The sequence below is a fragment of the Paroedura picta genome, chromosome 10, assembly GCF_049243985.1.
Source record: "Paroedura picta isolate Pp20150507F chromosome 10, Ppicta_v3.0, whole genome shotgun sequence".
Lineage (NCBI taxonomy): Eukaryota > Metazoa > Chordata > Lepidosauria > Squamata > Gekkonidae > Paroedura > Paroedura picta.
The window spans coordinates 54633707-54651036 of NC_135378.1; the positions used below are offsets into that span (position 1 = coordinate 54633707).

General features: G+C 45.3%; 1 protein-coding gene across 1 annotated transcript in view; it reads left to right on the forward strand.

Moving 5' to 3' along the window:
* Positions 1–432: 432 nt before the first annotated feature.
* The window catches only part of RNF150 (ring finger protein 150), a 94577-nt gene continuing 77679 nt past the window's right edge, over positions 433–17330 (forward strand). Inside the window, exon 1 of the mRNA XM_077300231.1 lies at positions 433–1398. Within this exon, the coding sequence (XP_077156346.1) occupies positions 906–1398 (493 nt within the window). The 5' untranslated portion in view covers positions 433–905. The remainder of the gene's footprint in view (positions 1399–17330) is intronic.

Genomic DNA, 17330 nt, shown 5'->3' on the forward strand with positions numbered 1-17330 from the left:
TGGGTGAGCGGGTTGCTGCTAGGGTGCAAACACGCCCTTCATGATTTCAACAACATAGGGCTACTGTAGTACCCCAAGAGAGGCACAAGCACCATTCGGCCACTTCTTGGAAGCTACACAAGGCCGCCCCTAGCTTGTAGTAGCCCAAATTTCGGGTCGTGTGGAGGCTACACAGGGCCTCCAGCGATTCGGGTCGTGAACAGAAGGGGTCATGGCGTGGAGGCGACACAGGGCCGCCCCTGACTTGTAGTTGGGTGGGAGACCTCCAGGGATTCGGGTCGTGAACAGAAGGGGCCACACGAGAGTGAGCGGCGGCCGCGGGAAGGCGCCTCAAGGTCTCCGCTCAGTTCATCCTTCCGTGCCTCGCCTCCGCCTGCCGGCAGGGGCCGCTTCACCGCCTCTCGAGCCAGGCCGCCAGCCAGCCAGCCAGCCAGCCAGCCGGCGCTCTTGACATCACGCCGAAGCCCCTCCCGCGCGCGACCCTCCCCCCGCCCGCCAACATCTCCTCGGGCTGCAAATGCAGGCGGGCTGCTGGGCCAGGGGAGGGATGGGGCGGTCAAGAGCAGGCGAGAGCGGCCGGGTGGCGGAGGGAACAGGCGGCCGCTTCCGCGGGGCTCTTCCTTCTTGAGCAGCCCGGAGGCCGCCCCCCCCAGCCTATGGCCCGAACCCTGCTGGGGCTGACAGCGGCGCTAGGCGCGCGCGCCGGCCGCCCTTAGAAAGCCCGGCGCGGCGAGCGGGCCTGGCGCGCGGCGGGAGGCCGAGCGGGAGTCGTGCCTGGTGCGGCGGGCATGCGGTGTGGCTCGCGGAGGTGAGGCGCCCCTGGCCTCGGGCTGCCGGGCCGGCGTGTCCCCGCGCACAGTCCCGCGCGCGCTCCCCGTCCCTCTCTCCTTCCCTCCCTCCCGCCCATGCGGAGCGGCGCGCGGCGGGCGGGCAGGCAGGCGAAGATGGCACCGTCGGTGATCCAGGCGTGCCGCAGTCTGGCGCTCTCAACATGGCTGCTTTCCTTTTGTTTCGTGCATCTGCTCTGCTTGGATTTCACCGTGGCCGAGAAAGAGGAGTGGTACACGGCCTTCGTGAACATCACCTACCCCGAGCCCGGCGGCGGCGAGCTGCGCAGCGAGAAGAGCGAGTGCGGCCGCTACGGGGAACACTCGCCCAAGCAGGATGCCCGGGGGCAGGTGGTGATGACCGCCTCGGCCGCCGACCGGCAAGCCTGCGACCCCAACGCCCGGTTCGCGCCGCCGGCGCCCGGCAAGAGCTGGATCGCGCTCATCCCCAAAGGCAACTGCACCTTCAAGGATAAGATCCGGCACGCCGCCGCCCAGAACGCCTCGGCCGTGGTCATCTACAACGTGGGCTCCAGCAACGCCAACGAGACCATCACCATGCCCCACGCAGGTGAGCCCGAGCCCCGCCGCCCGCCCGCCCGGGCCAGGCCTCCAGCAGCCCGAGAGGTTATTAATAGCCGCCGAGCCCCGGCCCCGGCTCATGTCCGGAGAGAGAGAGAGAGAGAGAGCCTGCTGGCGGAAAGCCGCAGGGCTTGGCTCGCCAGGGGGCCGCCTGGAGGGGTTTCCCTCCCCCGCCGAGTAGTGCTGGGACAAGGGGCCTGCCCTCCAACGGGGGTCTTGCAAGGGATGGACGGGTGACTGTGGAACGAAAGGGAATGGAGGGCCGGTGGAGGCTGGGAGGCTTTTCAGTGCCCGCAAGGAAAAAGGGGGAGGGTAGACCAGTTGTAGCTGGGACAAAGGAGATGGGGGGGCACGGGGGGGGGAGGGATGAGAAGATGACTGGGAGGCCTTGGCCGTTATAAAGGGCATTACAGAAAAGGGGGAGTCCTGATCCAAATGAGCTCATCTGGAGAGTTTTCTCACATCTTGTCCCAGGGTTTCCCTCTCAACTTTTGGGGGGATAACTATTCAAGATGTGGCATTAATTTCTGAGATTCTTCAGATGCAGATGTTTCAATTGCTCCTGAGTCCCTTTTCATTTTGTTTAGTGCACGAGTTCTTCAACAATATGCAAAACTGTTTCTCACTCCTCACTTTGCACATAGTGCAAACCTTTCTTCCTAGCTCTGTAGCAAAGAGCAAATGAGCTATTCAAGGAATGTGCATAAGTTAATTAGGAAAAGATTTTGCACAAGACATGCAGTCTTTCTACAGTATGTGCAGTTCCTGTGTCATGGTTTTCTGCCCTGTTTCTTATAATTTCATGCATGAATATTTCTGTCTGCTACAAAGGCTATTCTTTCTGTTGCCTTTGGGGAGTACACATTGTTCTGATGTTCCATGAGGGTGCTTCTGGAGCTTTAGTTGTCTTGGGAGAAAACAGTTCAAAACAACATCAAATGCAAGAGCAGGCTTCATTCTTGCTTTACGATGGAACCACAGATTTTCATAACTAATTGAGTTAAAAAATTAAACACAACACCACAGGCAAGACCAAGGGCTGCTTGCTTTTTATTCTGGAAGATCTTTCTGCAGAGAATCCAATTCTACTTACTTATTTTGGGTTGTATGAATCTCACTATCCAGACCCAGCTTTTTCTTGTTGGTTTATTGTATAATTGTAAATATATTTGCTCAGGAGTGAATGTCACAGAATTCAATGGGACTTATTTCCAAGTAAGTTTGTGGAGGCTTGCAGTGCTCCTATTATTCACATTAGAGAGGAATCCAGAGCAAATACTGGTTGGTTGCAAAACAGGACATTTTGTTTCAAGACTTTTATTGCAATCATATGCACATCTATTTAGTTTAAAAGGCGGATTCAGTAAACTTAGTGGACCTACTTCCAGTAAACAGGCATGAGAAATTTTGAACTCTTTTACAATAATAGTGTGATGCAACAGCTGCTGCAAGGATATCCAGAACCATCACTGGCCAAGATTCCTTCTGGGCCCCCTTGCACCCGGTCCCAGATGAAGATCATAGAAAAGCAAATTCCATGACTTGAGTGGCTACATGGGTGTCTGTAGTCCACCACAGACCTAAGCTACTGTGCAGGCCACCTTAAGCCTTTGGCACTTAGATATTTTGATGGTAGAGAGAACAGGCTTCTATTTTTTTTTCTTTTAAGAACAATGCATGTGTTTGAACTGAAGGGCTAGAGCAAAACATATTTTTAAATCATGCATATTGCTTGGATTTGCTGTAATGGTTTCCAAGGATCTCTGAAGCGTCTTAACATTTATCCTTATGATTTCCACATGAGTCTGTGTCTTTTTAGGCTCTGCTGCTTTCAGTTGGTCATAAAATGAATGATGGAACTACAGCATTGCTAAATTTATACATGTACTGCTGATCTCAAGAAAAAGTTGCTCGAACAAGTTACCGGGATGACATTCTGAGTCTGAAATGTTGGTTCAGTTAATGGTTTTGTTGGAAGCAGTGGATGCTAATAATGTAGAGGTTAAAGATACTGAACAAATTACTTGTTAAAAATCCTTATGCTCTTATTTATTAATATTGAGCTATTTCATTCAATGTTACTTAAAATGTTGCAGTTTTTAGATGCTTAGCTTTAAGCATGGAATTAGGTGTTGGGTATGCCTGTCGAATGCTAAACAGTAATCTGTTTCAAGGTAATACTTCACATTTACAGACAACATTATGTCATTGCAGTGATACTTAAAACAACCCTGAAATGTAAATTGGTGGCATTATCCCCATACTGCATATCTTTCAACAACTTGGCTATGTCAGTATTGTCGGATGAATTCCAAAGATCACAGTGTTCCACTGGCGCACTGAATCTTTTTCAGCTTTCCCCTTCTCACCATAACCACTCACAAAGCTGCTCTAGAATGTCAGGAGTGGAATTCAATTAGGCACCAAGCATTATCTCTGGAAAAGAAAATCAGTAACTCTTCCTGGTGACCGGAACGCCTTCCCACACAGATACGGGCCTCCTAGGACCCAGCCATCATCATATTATGGCTGCTACGACTTGATAGTCCAGGGGTAGTCAATCTGTGGTCCTCCAGATGTTCATGAACTACAATTCCCATGAGCAAACGCTGGCAGGGGCTCATGGTAATTGTAGTTTATGAACATCTGGAGGACCACAGGTTGACTACCCCTGCCTTAGTCCATCCAGTGAATTTATGGCTGAAACAAGATTTGGACTATTGACTTCTTCCCTCATACACATAGTTGCTGCACTGCACTAGTGCATGCTAACTGACTGCCATGCTGGAACACTGTCATCATCCACAGTGTTTGTAGTCCAGAAGACTGGGAATAGAAAACAGGAAGTGCAGAAGGAGATTCCATTCAACACATGCCGGCAAGAATTCATAGATTAACTGTATCCCCTGTGGCCCACTAGTAGCTGTGAGCTGATGGAGTGATTTTATACAGTTATGTGTCTGGGCATTTGTATCTTGGGAGGCAGATGAGGTTCTGCTGTTACTGGTGGGAGGAGAGAGGTACAGTGGTGAGAGGAGGACAGGCTGAATGAGGGGAAGAGGGAATCATCAAGCTGTGACCATCCCTTCCTCCAGTCCTTCTCTAATCCAGGAGTATCCTGTTAATCTTGCTGATCATTGAGCCTAAATGTGCTGCTGCTGCTGCTGCTGCTGCTGCCTGCCAGGTCAGTCTGACCTGGTATGTATGACAGAGATCTTGGAGGAATAAGAGGAAGGTGGAATAAGAGGAAGGAGTGGCTCTTTCCCCCAAGTTTCCTGGTACAGCATCAGCCTAGGTTAGGTAGGAAGGAAGAATGGCTGCAGTCTGCTGAGCCTCTGTGGCAGGGGTAGTCAACCTGTAGGTCCTCCAGATGTTCATGGACTACAATTCCCATGAGCCCCTGCCAGCAAATGCTGGCAGGGGCTCATGGGAATTGTAGTCCATGAACATCTGGAGGACCCACAGGTTGACTACCCCTGCTCTGTGGCACTCACTTGGTGCTTTGAGACCTAGAGTACCAGTTTTAAGTGCAAGTACCTGATTCTGGCGACTCAGGACAGAATAAGGATTCGTATGGATTGTCGAAGCCACTGCTGAACTGTCTCCCTGCATGAGCTGAGGAAGGCAGTCTGGGGTTAGTACTGAGGCTAATTGTTTTGGGAGACTTCAGTGTTTAGGCTGATGCTGACCTGACACGATAAACTCAGGATTTCATGACTATCATGACAGCTACGGGGCTGTCTTAAAACATTCAGGTCCCTGCATATAGAGTAGTATGTGCTCTTGATTTGGTTTCTCCAGGAGTAAAGTACATTTATTTATTTATTATATATTTATATATATATTTATATATATGATTTGATAATGGGGGAATTTCCCATTCCATCCTTTTCACTTGCCAACCATTGCCTGATCACTTGGAACCTCTGCAAAGGTGGCTGGCTGGCTGGGATAGTCTGCCCCAGAAGGCTGTCAGAATCTTGGTTGTCCTTGGCAGTGAATGCAATTGCCATTGCTTGTGTTTCCCCTCTTCCTTCCTGCTTCTGTTTTATGAAGGAACTTAGGGCAATGAAGTGGTCAGGCAAATGGATGGAGTGCAAGTAGAGGAGAACTTGAGGTGAATGTGACTGAACATGGGCAAGAATACGTTATCATGCTTGTTCTGTAGTGATAATAATGGCAAAGTGAACTCACTTTTCTGCTCCCATTGCTTCCATGCAATGCCTCCCTGTGGAATATTTCTGCGTTTTGAATGAGCTCTTGTTCCAAACCCTTGAGAATGCAGACTCAGAAAATATGCAGTTGTTCTGTAACTGTTTTGCAATGTATCTTGCAAGTAAAATTGCTTGCAACCACAGTGACTTAATTACCATGATTGATTTAGCTAAAGCTCAGGATATTGTTGGAGCACAGTCTGGGCTTAGCTGCATGGATAACTTTTTGTTGAGAGTTCTAATGAAGCTGACACGCTGATCACATATCTACAGCCTATTGTTTAGGCTCCATGCTAGCCTTTTGTGGATGGTAGTACTGGATGGTTTGGTTTGGTTGAGTAGGTCCAGGAGGTTATAAACACCGCTTCGGAAGGTATTGTTCCAAGTGCTTTGAATAAGGCTATTGTGAGACACCTCCTGAAGAGGGCACCCTTGGTCCCAGATGACCTAAGTAACTATGGCCAGGTGGCCCAACATGCTGTTCTTGGGCAAAGAGTCAGCTTTGTCTGATAAGGCCCTTCCTTGAAAAGCATGCTGTGGCCTCAGTGTTCCATGGTCATATCCAGGTTATATTACTGCACTGTGCTTTACGTGGACCGTTTACGCACTGGAGGTTTCATGCCAGGCTGCAGGCTGGAATTTTAGTCATGGCAGGTTACCCCACCTCTTCTTGCACCCACACGGGGGAGCATTTGGCCTGGTGCCCCTCATCCACCCCCAATTTGTGCTCCTTCATGGGAGCTGGGGCAGTGAAGTTCCCAGTGCATAAATGGTCATGGAGCTGCCTTTGAAAACTTCAATTATTTCAGAATGTGGCAGTCCAATTATTGTCAGGAAATGACTACAAGAATCATATGAGCCCTGTGTTGAAAGAGTAACATTGGCTGCCCATTTGTTTCTGGGCATAATTCTTACTGCTGATACTTACCTATAAAATGCTAAATGACTTGGGGCTAGGGTAATTGGAGGACCCAGTTCTCTAATTTATATCCTGTGCTGAAGCCATCTCTGACCGTTTACGCACTGGAGGTTTCATGTTGGGCTGCAGGCTGGAGCTATAGTTGTAGCAGGTTGCCCCACCTCTTCCTGCACCCACACGGGGGAGTATTTGGCCTGGTGAACTTCATCCACCCCCGATTTGTGTTCCTGCATGGGAGCTGGGGCAGTGAAGTCCTCAGTGCGTAAACCGTCTCTGTTTCCCTGTTTGCAGTGGTAAGGCTGGTGGCAACTGGAGACAGGGCCTTTTGAGTGCTGGCACCATATTTTTGGAATGCCCTTCCCCTTGAGGTTCACATGGCATCTTACAGTACTTTCCTTTTGGTAAAAGGCTAGAACATTTATCATTAGCCAATTAAGGGCTTCTGTCATTTTTAGTTGTTTTATGGTCTATTGCTAGTCAGAAGACTGATAATCCACTATAGTTTTAGATTGTTCTCTTTTATATGCTTTTATAAGGCAAAAAAACCATATCAGCCTAAAATGATGCCGATTTGTTGGCTGTTTTATTTTGTTTTTTTAGGTTTTTGTGATTTATTTTTATTATTTGTGTCATTTTGTTTTATAGTTTTATTTCTGAGCCTCCTTGAGATCTGGAGAAGTGGCATACGAAGCTTCTAAATAAATAAATGCTGCATTTTTACCCTAACTTTACTTCAAAAAGCTCAGCTTGGGAGTATATGGTTTGCCTGCCTGTTTTGTCCTCACAACTGCCCATTATGGTAGGTTAGGCTGAGAAAGTGTTACTTGAGTGAAGCAGACTTCATGGATGAGGGCCTAATTACATGTTACATTCTCCCCAGTAACATTTCCTGGTTGACTCCAAAGATGTTTCTTTGAGCTCCGTGGTTTTCCAGGTATATGGGGCCAATTCTAATGAGGACTGCAGTATGCAAAGAAGGGAACATACACTTATCTGCCACCCCATTTTCCAGCAGTGTCCTCGGGTTCTTGTCAGATCAAGAAAATATAAAGGTGGTCTAAACCTCTTCACATGCTGCAGTCCCCAGCCTACTTCGGGAAGCATGGAAACTCAGATCACACTTCCTCTACCCAGTGTAGGGACATGTTGTTGGGCCCTGAGCTGACATTTTAACCTGGTTTTCTCAGGCTCTAGTCACTATGCTGCAGGGGCCTTTGCAGTGCATTCTAGCTTGATTTTAAAGTTTGTGGGAAAGTTTTATCTGTAGCATGGGTTTGGAGGATAGTAATGTTGCTGTCCTTAAGAGATGAATTATGCAAAGGCCAGGGCACAAAAAGCAATCAGCATTCACAGGTATAGGAGCCGAAACTCAATAAATTGAAATAGAGATGGGAAAATATGCCTTCTCTTTTTTTGTATTGTTTAGGCCTGGTGTGTTTATTTGTTGCTATTTTACCCGTTATACATACATAACGCAAGAATAATAATGGAAAACATGTTAATTTGAATGGGAAACATTCAACCCAAGGAACCAAAAACGGTGTGGAAGTAAAGGCTCAGGCTTGCTGTATGCAAGGGAGAAACTAACATTAAGGCAGTGACTTGTGTGTCTGTGTTGAAACTGTGGGAAATCCAGTAAAGTCAATAGAATAGGCAGAAAGTGAAAAATAAAATCATTGTTAGCTTTACTTGAATTGTAAATATAGGTAAAGGCCAAAGCAAACTTGAAAACTTGATGTGGCTGTCTAAAAGAGAAACTGGTGCCTGATTCCCATTAGTCTTGACCATTGCTGGTATATCCCCAAGAGGTTCTTTGTGTGTATATTCTTTTTTTTCTTTAAAAGTAGCTTATGGCCATCTATGTCTTATGAATTGTCTCCCAAGCTTGAGCAACATTTTATAGAATGTGAAGCCTTGCTTCTTTTTGACAGTTCTTGAGATGATAATTCCCTTCATGGCTAGCTCTGGTATAATGTCTTCCATGTTTATTTTTCATGTGGAAAACATTACAATGGAATGTTTTTCTACATTTTAAAAAAAATTATGTGCAAACATCCCTAGGGGGAAAACTCTTAATGCATCCATGGAATTTGTTTGTTATTACATTTGTATTCTGTCTTGTTCCTGTGGAATTGAATGCTATATGCATAGGACTCTTAGGCATCTCCTAGCCAGTCTCTAACAAGAAGCAGACAATACTGTATTTGCTGGCGTATAAGACTACTTTTCCCCCCTGAAAAACATGCCTCCAAGTGGGGGGGTCGTCCTATACGCCGGGTGCACTTCAGTAGGGATAGACATAGCTGCCCATAGTGGTCTTCCGATGCTCACCCGGTGCCCATAGTGGCCTCCCGATACCCGCCCACCTCATTCTACATACCATCCAGTATTGCGCGGTATCCAGCGCAGCCACAGCAGGTCATCAGCGTAGCTGCGGCGAGTATCAGCAGCGAGATGGGTGCCAGCCTTTTCGCCGTGACTGGCCCGTTCTGCTCAGCGGGAAGCAGCGGAGCTCTGGCTCACCCCTTGTCTACGCAGAGCTCGCACATGCGCACTTGTGCACTAGTGCCTGTCACAGGGAGATGCAAGGGCAGGCCGGGTATATAACAAACTCTATATTTTGAGTGGAAATGTTGGGGGGTCGTCTTATATGCCCAGTCATTTTATACGCTGGCAAATACGGTAGTTAATTTTCAAATTATGGCTGCATCGTACTTCTAGATCAGGGGTAGTCAAACTGTGGCCCTCCAGATGTCTATGAACTACAATTCCTATGAGCCCCTGCCAGCATTTGCTGGCAGGGGCTCATGGGAATTGTAGTCCGTGGACATCTGACCACAGGTTGACTACCCCTGCCCTGGTCCATCTATTTGTACTATGTCAGCAATGTACCTGCCAAGGCCACCTATTAAATGTACTTAAACATGATGGGATGTATCACAGTATTACCCACAGATGGTCTACATCATTGGGAAGGGTCATGAGGTGTATAAATATTTTTTCACATTATTTTACATGTAAAAATGAGGTTAAATTATTGGGAATTGCAGTCCATGGACATCTAGAGGGCCATAGTTTGATGGAGAGCCAGTTTGGTGTAGTGGTTAGGAGTGCGGACTTCTAATCTGGCATGCCGGGTTCGATTCTGCGCTCCCCCACATGCATCCAGCTGGGTGACCTTGGGCTCGCCACGGCACTGATAAAATTGTTCTGACCGAGCAGTGATATCAGGGCTCTCTCAGCCTCACCCACCCCACAGGGTGTCTGTTGTGGGGAGAGGAATGTGAAGGCGACTGTAAGCCGCTTTGAGCCTCCTTCGGGTAGGGAAAAGCGGCATATAAGAACCAACTCTTCTTCTTCTTCTTCTTCTACCCCTGTTCTAGATCAGGCCCTTGAACGATAGTGTACAGTTCTTGCATTGGGCAGTGGAAACGAACAGCTCTGTTCTCTGTTTTGTATGCATGTGTGTGGATGACAGCAGCAGCTCATTAGCTCTGGATGACTATGGGAGGGAAGATTATCTGTAAGATGAGGCAGGGGCAGCATGGATATAAAATGGAAGGGAGGGGACTGGGCAACATGTTGTCATGGGATATCGTTAGCATATGTCGCTGTTTAGCATATCTCTTGAAAACCAGCATTCTGTATTTATTCTGAATGTTTTCCTGAAGGATGCTAGCAGCCCTGGGATGAAATGCATTGCCCTCTGAACCACAGAAGATGAAACATGTCATTGAAAATAGAGCTGAACATTAACAATAAAGGATCTGCCTTCATTTTCTGCTGCTTATACAGCAGCAGATCTGCCTTCATTTGGGCTGCTTATACATTAAGGTCACCCCCCCCCCCACATGGAGAACAGGAAGGCCCTGGATTAAAGGGGACCATCGACATGACAGACATTGTGCTCCTTCTGAGAATGATTTGTGGCTTTCCTGGGGCATTCCTCTTTGAACTGGATACAGATTATTCTTGCCTTTCTTCAGTTTAAAGGGGGTCTGTGGAATGACTGTGAGCTTTGCTTTCCTGCTGAGCTTAATATAGTGTTGGGAACAGTAAGCAGAGCAGTCTTGGATCCAGTGATGCATGAGTGAGAATTTACATGGGCTTAACGCAGCACCTAGTGCTTTCCTCTCTCTCTTATTAGTATCCAGGAACACAACTACAGGTATGTTGAACTTGGCTTACTACAAGTTGCTACTGTGGTCGTTTTCTTGCATTGCACTTGTGCTGCATCTAAAGTTACATTGAGATGGATCAATAAGTGGAAGAAAAGGTGCAAGTAAGTCATGTTCTGCAGACACTCGTACAAGAGCTGCATGTAGGCTCTGTGGCAGTCTTCGTGCTTCTGTTTACGTGGTTCCTCAGCATTTTCCAGTTCTTGATGCTGGAAAAATGTAGAAAGTTTTGTCTCCTGGTACATTAGTAAATAATTTCTTCTTTGTACTCTTTGTTTGCTGTAGCTACTGAAGTGAAACATTCTTCTGTCTTCTGTATTGACCAAAAAGGAGAGGGTGGAGGACTTCGCTAGAATTGATACACAAAGGAGATTGTCAGGGAATTGACTATAGTTGTTCAGATTCTTCAGAAGTTTTACAAAGATGGCAAGATTACTTCTGGCAAGAGCAGGGTCTGGTTACCATCTGAATACATTCCATACTTCAGTTTTATTATTTATCTGTCAAATAGGTCAAGGGTAGGGGGAGGAAGCATGGTGTGACTGCTGCAGAAGAGCATAAAAATGTTGTGGGGAGAGACTTAAGATCTGCAAATGTAAAAGGAACGTTTAGTGTGGGTCATGCTTTATTTTCTAAAACACTATGCTTACTGTCTGTATGGGATGAACTTCCTCCTGCTTGGTTGCTGCATTTGTTTCAGAAACACAAACAGATTGTATTTTCCTGTGTTTGAGAACTTCTGACATAAAGCAGATTACACTCTTGTTGCTTGGAGTTACCCCTGTTTGTGGTTGAGACAAGCGTCCTGCCTTTTATGCCTCCTTTTTGTGCTCATGCACTACCTTTCCAGGCTTTATTTGGCTTAATTCCCCAAGAGCATTATGTGGCTTTTGTAGTGTTTTCAGTTTGGTCAACAGCTTTTTCTACTCCTCTTAGCAAAGAGTAGCTGGTGATATTCTACAGGAGGACAAGTAATGGCTGTAGGGCCAAGGGGTCGATTTCCCCAGCGGGTATTGCTAAACTCTTTGACAAGGGTAGCAGGATTATATGAGAGTGCTTGTCTTGCATGACAATACAAAAACAGTCCAGTGGGAAAGCTGTCCATTTGTAGCGATCCCCAACCTGTGGGCTGCGGACCACATGTGGTCCTTCGACTAATTGGAGGTGGGCCCGGAAGGCCCACAGTGAGAACCAAAGCAGCTTACATTATTCTCCTCTCCTTCTTTTTATCTACACAAGAACCCAGTAAGTTAGGCTAGCCTGAAATATGTGACTGGTTCAAAAATCACCCAGTGAGCTTCCATAGCAAGATGGGGATTTGAAGCTAGATCTCCCAGATCTTACGCTGAAGTTCTAACTCCTGCACCACACTGGCTTTCATAGGAAGGCTGCTGTTGGAACAGTGGCAAGCAGCCAGGCCTAGTTAAATCATACAAATTGAGTGATGTTACTTAGAGATTGCTTTTATACCTAGGGTTGACAAGCCTCCAGGTGGGACCTGGAGATCTTCCCGCATTACAGCTAAATTCCATATGACAGATCTGTTTGCCTGGTGAAAGTGACTGGTTTGGAAGGTGAATTCTGGGGCACTATATCGGGCTGAGGCCTCTCCAATCCCTGAACCCTGCCATTCTCAGACTCCTCCCCAAAATCACCAGGAACTTCCCAGTCATGAATTGGGGACTCTAATGAAGAGTGGCCCTAATGAGCCCTCCTTCCAAGGGCAAAATAGGCCTGAAAGGGCCATGCCCCCTTCCTTGCCTTTTACTTAGAAACACAGCATGGAATAGTGTGGTTGCCTAGCAACAACCACTGAGGGAATCTATTACTAAAAGCTGCAGGTACTCCTTTTATCATTTTCAGCCTTTTAAAAAAAGTTCCAATGTGTTTTTTTTTAGATTTCACATTTTTCTGGAAACCTGGGGCCTTTTTAAGTTTGTAGAAAGATCTGTCTTGCCTGTTCACAGCTCCAGTCACTGGATTTAAGTATCTAAAGACTTGCTGACTTCACTGTTAGAATATATGATGATGATGTAATTAGCTTTAATTTCAGTGTCCTTTGTGTCAGTAATTTATATTGGTCTGATGAATGGTAGAGGTTTATTTTAAATAACAGAATCTACTATTTCTTTGGTTAGTATTTATGATAAAAATAATCATAAGTGCTCCTGCATCTGCTACTATTACAAGGAACTTGATGTCATGTGCTGAAGGATATCTTTTGTAACACCAATGAGTTTTCTTTAAATGTTAGGTGTATTCTGTTTCTTTTACTAGTTCAGTTTATTGTATTTGTAACTGTTTTTAAAAATAGTATCCTAACTTTACATGCTTGTTTCACAATGAAAATGTGAATGCTTGTGCAGAAATACAATTCATAACTCTGATATGTTATTTATAAAGAAATCGCTCTATTATAATTACGTTAACCTTTTCCCATTGTGTTATCATATCAATATGAAGGCTAGCCTTTGTTACTTCAGATGCTGAGAAATCCTGAGTGTGGGTGCGTTTATGTGGTCATTTCTTCAGCAAAATGTCATCATGCAGTCAACAAAGGTCCTACGTTCTTATAAGTATGCTCCAATGTAGCTCAACTCATGAGATAAACATTAGAAATGCTACGTTAACTTTCAAAGGATGAATGGTGCCTTTATTTTGAAAATAATCACAGAAGAATTACAGTGAAATTTTTCCTTGTGGTGACCTTTGCTTATAAAATACGTTTGCATAAACTAGCAATCTTTTTGAATCTATATACTGGTAAGACCATAGCATCAAAAATTATAGGAGTGGATAAGTTATCCAAGGTCTTCAAGACCAGACTTTCCTCTTTTGGGCAGCAGTTGCTAAATTGAAATGTTCTTTTGCCAGATGTTTCTTTAAATTCTCTTAAAAACCAAGAGAAAGGAAGTTTCAGCCCTAATAGAAGGGTATTTTTTAAAAGATTATATGTATAGGGGAGAAATGAACTCCGTTAAATCCCACAAAAAGGCTAAGCAAAGTTAAAAATATTTCAAGCTATGCCTTAATTTCAGCTTTATTCATGCTTCGTTGTTTTTTATGCCACAATTGAAAGCAATGACCACTTCAGTCTCTGTATATTTATCTGCAAATCAGTTTATGTTAAGTTGCTTATGTGTGCAGGTTACTAAAACTGGGCATTCTTTGGAAGTTCTTGCTACATGTGGTTGCCAGAATATGCAAATACAGCTGTGGCACTTTCATTCTTGCTGCAAATATTTCTGTACATATTTTAAAGGATTATGCATTTTGAGAAGTTAGAATTGTGTGTATATGTATGCATGTAATAAAAATATTAACAATAATAAAAGCAATGCCTGCTTCTTTGAGAGAATAATGACACCAAGATTTTGTGTAACTACGGTTACACAAAACCCACAACTGTCATTGTAAAGGCTTCCTTGCCTTGGTTAGTGTCAGCATGAGGAACGGAGGAAAGAGAGACATAAAATAAAAATAGGAGCAAAAGGACAATTGGAGAGAAAGGCCAGTGGAGAAGGGGTGGCTAGCTGAGCTGGTTGGCAATAGATAATTATACAACCTATAGATAATGATACAAGCTATAGAGTTGCCAATTTCTGCGCAGCAGCGCTCAAAATTTGTAATAGAATGATCTGTTTCAAATGGACTGGATACCTGTGTTTATGTACCTTATTATTCTATTTTGCATAGCTATGTTTTAAGATGTTTTAATTCCTGGTTTTAATGGATGTTTTTGCATCAACTTGTGCTGGTCTGTGACCGTAATAAAACTAACTAAACTGAGGTGGTTGGCAGGGCCATGGACTGCAGCATTACAGTAGCCAGGCCAACCATAGGAGCCCAGGGCAGGGGAAAAGTCTACTGTAGCCTGGGTGCCATGTGAGTTGGGTATCCTCCATGGCTAATTCACTTCTTGCTGGGCCTGGCTTTGCTGCTGCCACCAGAAGACACCCAGCCCACATGGTCCCCAGGCTGGAGTGGCCTCTTTCTCTGCCAGCACCACCCCTCTCACCCCCATTCTGGGCTCCTGAAGTGGGCCCAGCTGCTGTATCACTACTGCAGCTTGTTGCAGCTATTCCTACTGACTGTAACTGACAGCTGATAGGCAGCCTTTTCCAACAGCCTCCTGGATGAGTTCCCAATGGGAAGTCCAGGGGCCATCCTCAGGTGACAGGTGAGTGCCTGGTCTCTCCTGGATCTCAGGGTAATGGACAGGGACTTCCCCTGTGGATGTGACGCCTGACCCTGAACAGGCTGCTTTCTGTTTCCTAGCTTTCCTATGCTTTAAACCTTAAAGGGACTGAGCAAAGAAGCCAGAAACCACTGAGCAGTATGGAGTACTTCCAACTGCTCAGCTGTTTTTGTGGCTTTCTACTGAAGCAGAAAAGCATAGGTTTAAAGGAACTTTTTAAAAAAATTCATGCTTTCTGCTTTGCATAAGAACCAGCAGAAACCCCACAAACTGCCTTAAAGGTTCATTGAAATCTGACCTTGGACCCACCACACACTTTGGTTCTCAGACCACAAATTTGTCATGAATTTTGCTTCATGATTCATGAATAGCCATATTAATAATTTATAAGGAGTTATATTGGTGAAGAAACAGTATGGCGACCCAGCTGCTTCAGACTGGCCCTGCTGGAACCTTTATTAGATATAGCTAACATCAGCATAGCAACAAGAAGAAATATTTCTCATAAATTTAAATATTGCCTTTCTCCTTAAACCAAGCCTCTACTGCATCCCAGATGTTTAAAATACAAATGAATATAAAAATAATTAAAAAGCAATGGTGAATATTGAAATTCCTGGGGGGAAAGGATTATTAGATGAAAAGTCTTTTCTTGAAATCATATGTGTCTCTCCAGCTACTGGTCTTAAGCATTCCATGATGGCTATAGCCCCACTACCTAGCAGATATAGCCAAGGAAGTGTTTGGTGAGGCCCCAGGAGGACCAGTGCTGAGTATCAAAGGTGGGATAGGGACATGGCCTCCTCTGACTGGTGGCTGCTTCACTGCAATGGAAAAAAATCCTTCCCAAATCTAATGAGCAGTTTTTTGTAGAAAGAGACTCAGACGTACATAATGGATTATGGGCACATTGGCAGTACCAAAGGGAGTGGGAGTTCCTTTGAGAAGGGGGAAATGCTGAGGGAGCATGCATAATTTGCCATGCTCTCTTTAAACTACTGGAACATGAGCCAATGAGGCAGCTGCCATCCACTATCTCAAGGCAGGACAGGATGGGGGGGCATCCTGCTGTCCTCTCAATCTGTGAACACAGAAAGAAGGGCCAGAGGACAATTAAGGACCACAGTTGGGAGACAGAATGAATGCTCTATCCCTTGACAGATGTCCCCAATATCTTACTTTGTTTTCATTATATAGCTTGTTTATAACTCAACTTTCTCACTGAGACTCAGATTTTGGTCTAATAAAGAGGTAAAATTTAACATTCATCGTAAGGCATACAGTGAATGTTGCAGTAGGACTAGGAATACAACATTCAGTGACAGTGTGAGTCACAAGAACAGCAAACTGCCAAGTCAAGGTGTTGTGTGAAAACTGCAGAATGTGGGATTACAAGGTGTAAGAATTCAACTAAAGCAAGCTGATACCAAGAATAATACATGATGCCAACAGTAAAACATTGTAGTAGTTTACAGACCTGTTCCCATATGGAGGTGTCCTTCTGCACTGTTTTGTCTTAATACAGTTCTGATTCTGTTATAAGAATGACCTCATGAATGTTTGGGTTTCGCAGAAGGAGAAACAGACTGTGACTTTAAAGATCTCTTCTGTCTTGCCACAGTTACAGCTTGGGAGTGCTACTAAGAGTGCTTTCCCCCAGCTTTGGCTAATGTGTCCACTCCTGGTTCAATCAGATCTAGCCACAGTGATCCATGGCTTAGTTACATCTAAACTGGACTACTGCAATACACTCTACTTGGGGCTGCCTACTAAGAGTGAAAGCTGCAGCTAGTGCAGAATGCTGCAGGTAGATGGCTGGTTGGGGATAACTATTGGAACATGTAACCCTGATACTACAACAGTTACACTGGTCATATTCTGTTCTTGGGTCCAACTCTACAGGACTTGAGACTGGGATTTCTGAAAGACCATCCTCATACATTTCTGCCTGGGAATTAAGATCACAGAAAGAGGCTCTCCTGAATGTCCCAACAATCAAATTAGCTTGTCTTGTGGGCACATGAGAGAGGGGCGTTTCTATGGCAGCCCCACCATTATGTATCACTCCCCAGGGATGTGCACCAGGCACTTCCTATTATCTTTTTTTGTGTTTTATAATCATTTTTAAATTAAATAATTTATTTTGTAAGCTGCCTTGAGTTCTGAGATGTCGGAAGCTTCCGACCTCATTGGATGAGGATTTAGAGGGGATACTTATTAATTTTGCAGACAGTACTAAACTAACTCTGGTTCGGCCTCACTTGGAGTACTGTGTTCAGTTTTGGGCACCCCAGTTGAAGAGGGATGTAGAGCAACTGGAGCGTGTCCAGAGGAGGACAACAAAGATGGTGAAGGGTTTGGATACCAAGATATAAGAAGAAAGGTTGGGGGAGCTTGGTCTGTTTAGCCTGG